Below are 1184 nucleotides of genomic sequence, written 5' to 3' on the forward strand. Positions count from 1 at the left end.
CTGGGCGGCGGGCGGCGCGGACAAGTTCTTCTGGCCCCCGGAGCTGCTGGAGCGCACGAGCTTGACGATGCAGCCCGCCCTGTCGCCGTGCTCGCGGCTGTCCTCGGGGCTGTGGTAGGGCGGCGCCGGCTCCGGCTCCTTCGCCCCAAAGTATGCCTCGGTCTCGGCCGGGGGGATGCCCGCGCGCTGCACGTAGATGCCCACCAGGAAGTCCAGCTTCTTCTCCATCGACAGGACCTGCAGGAGGGGCCGCCGGGCGCCAAGCTGCTGGGCGGCTGCCCCTAGATTGGGGGTGCGGGGGGTCCGGGCTGCTCCCGGGGGTGTGGGGTGGCAGTGCACAGAGCAGCCGCAGCAGAACGCCCCACCAGCCCCTGGGTTCCGGCTCGGGTCGCCCCACCCCATCCAGCACGATGACCCCAGCCCCTTTTCTGGGGGGCTTCCCGCCTGGTCCGAGGACACCGTCCAGGGGACCGTGGGGAAGTCAGGCGGAGGACAACGGGGACGGCCCCCTCGTCCTCGGGAGCTGACGGTGCACCCCCGGCCCGGGCAGCACATAAACCCTGGTGCCGCGGTCAGGGCTGGCCCAGCCTCGGGAGGGCGTGGACGGCGAACTCCGGCAGCAGCGCGGACACCCACCTGCTTCTCCACCTTCCCCAGCCGCCCCATCATGCTGGGGTCCTCGGGCAGCTCCGGCTCCGTGGGGCCCTTGGTGCGGTCCTTGTCCGTGATGGCTGGGCCACGCCCCACTATCTGGTCCACTCTGCCGGCAAGAGACCCGCCCCGGCGTGAGGACGGGTGCGGCCAGGCCGAGGCCCGCTCCTGGGCCAGGCCACAGCCCCAGATCCAGACTCCTGGCGGGCCCAGAGCCAACTGGGGGGCGGTGGGGTGCCAGCCCAGGTGGACGCCGGGCGCCTGGTTCTGGCCTGCCCTGACCTCTGGGCCGAGCCTTGTCCATCCCGCCCAGCGGCCCCAGCACATTGAGGAGGAGTAAAGTGGAGGGATCTGGGGCCAGTTCCCCGCCCCCAGCTTTGCTCCCACGGAATGTGCCGTTGGGCCCGGGGTCCGGCGGGTCCAGCAGTCAGGCGTCCGCAGCAGGAACAGCAGAAGCGCGGGCGAGGGCGCTGCATGCGCAGGGCAGGGGAGGCGCCACTGGGGGGCGCCACTGGGACGCGCTAGGGGGCCGG

General features: G+C 72.7%; 1 protein-coding gene across 1 annotated transcript in view; it reads right to left on the bottom strand.

Annotated features, from left to right (window-relative positions):
- KCNQ2 (potassium channel, voltage gated KQT-like subfamily Q, member 2) overlaps positions 1-1184 on the bottom strand; it is a 29425-nt gene that overhangs the window by 983 nt on the left and 27258 nt on the right. Inside the window, exons 13-14 of the mRNA XM_012728164.1 lie at positions 637-760; positions 7-237 (exon numbers count right to left, since the gene is read on the bottom strand). Coding sequence (XP_012583618.1) covers positions 7-237; positions 637-760 — 355 coding nt within the window. The remainder of the gene's footprint in view (positions 1-6; positions 238-636; positions 761-1184) is intronic.

This window comes from Condylura cristata, unplaced genomic scaffold (genome assembly GCF_000260355.1).
Source record: "Condylura cristata isolate star-nosed mole 26May11 unplaced genomic scaffold, ConCri1.0 scaffold00022, whole genome shotgun sequence".
NCBI classification, from domain to species: Eukaryota; Metazoa; Chordata; class Mammalia; order Eulipotyphla; family Talpidae; genus Condylura; species Condylura cristata.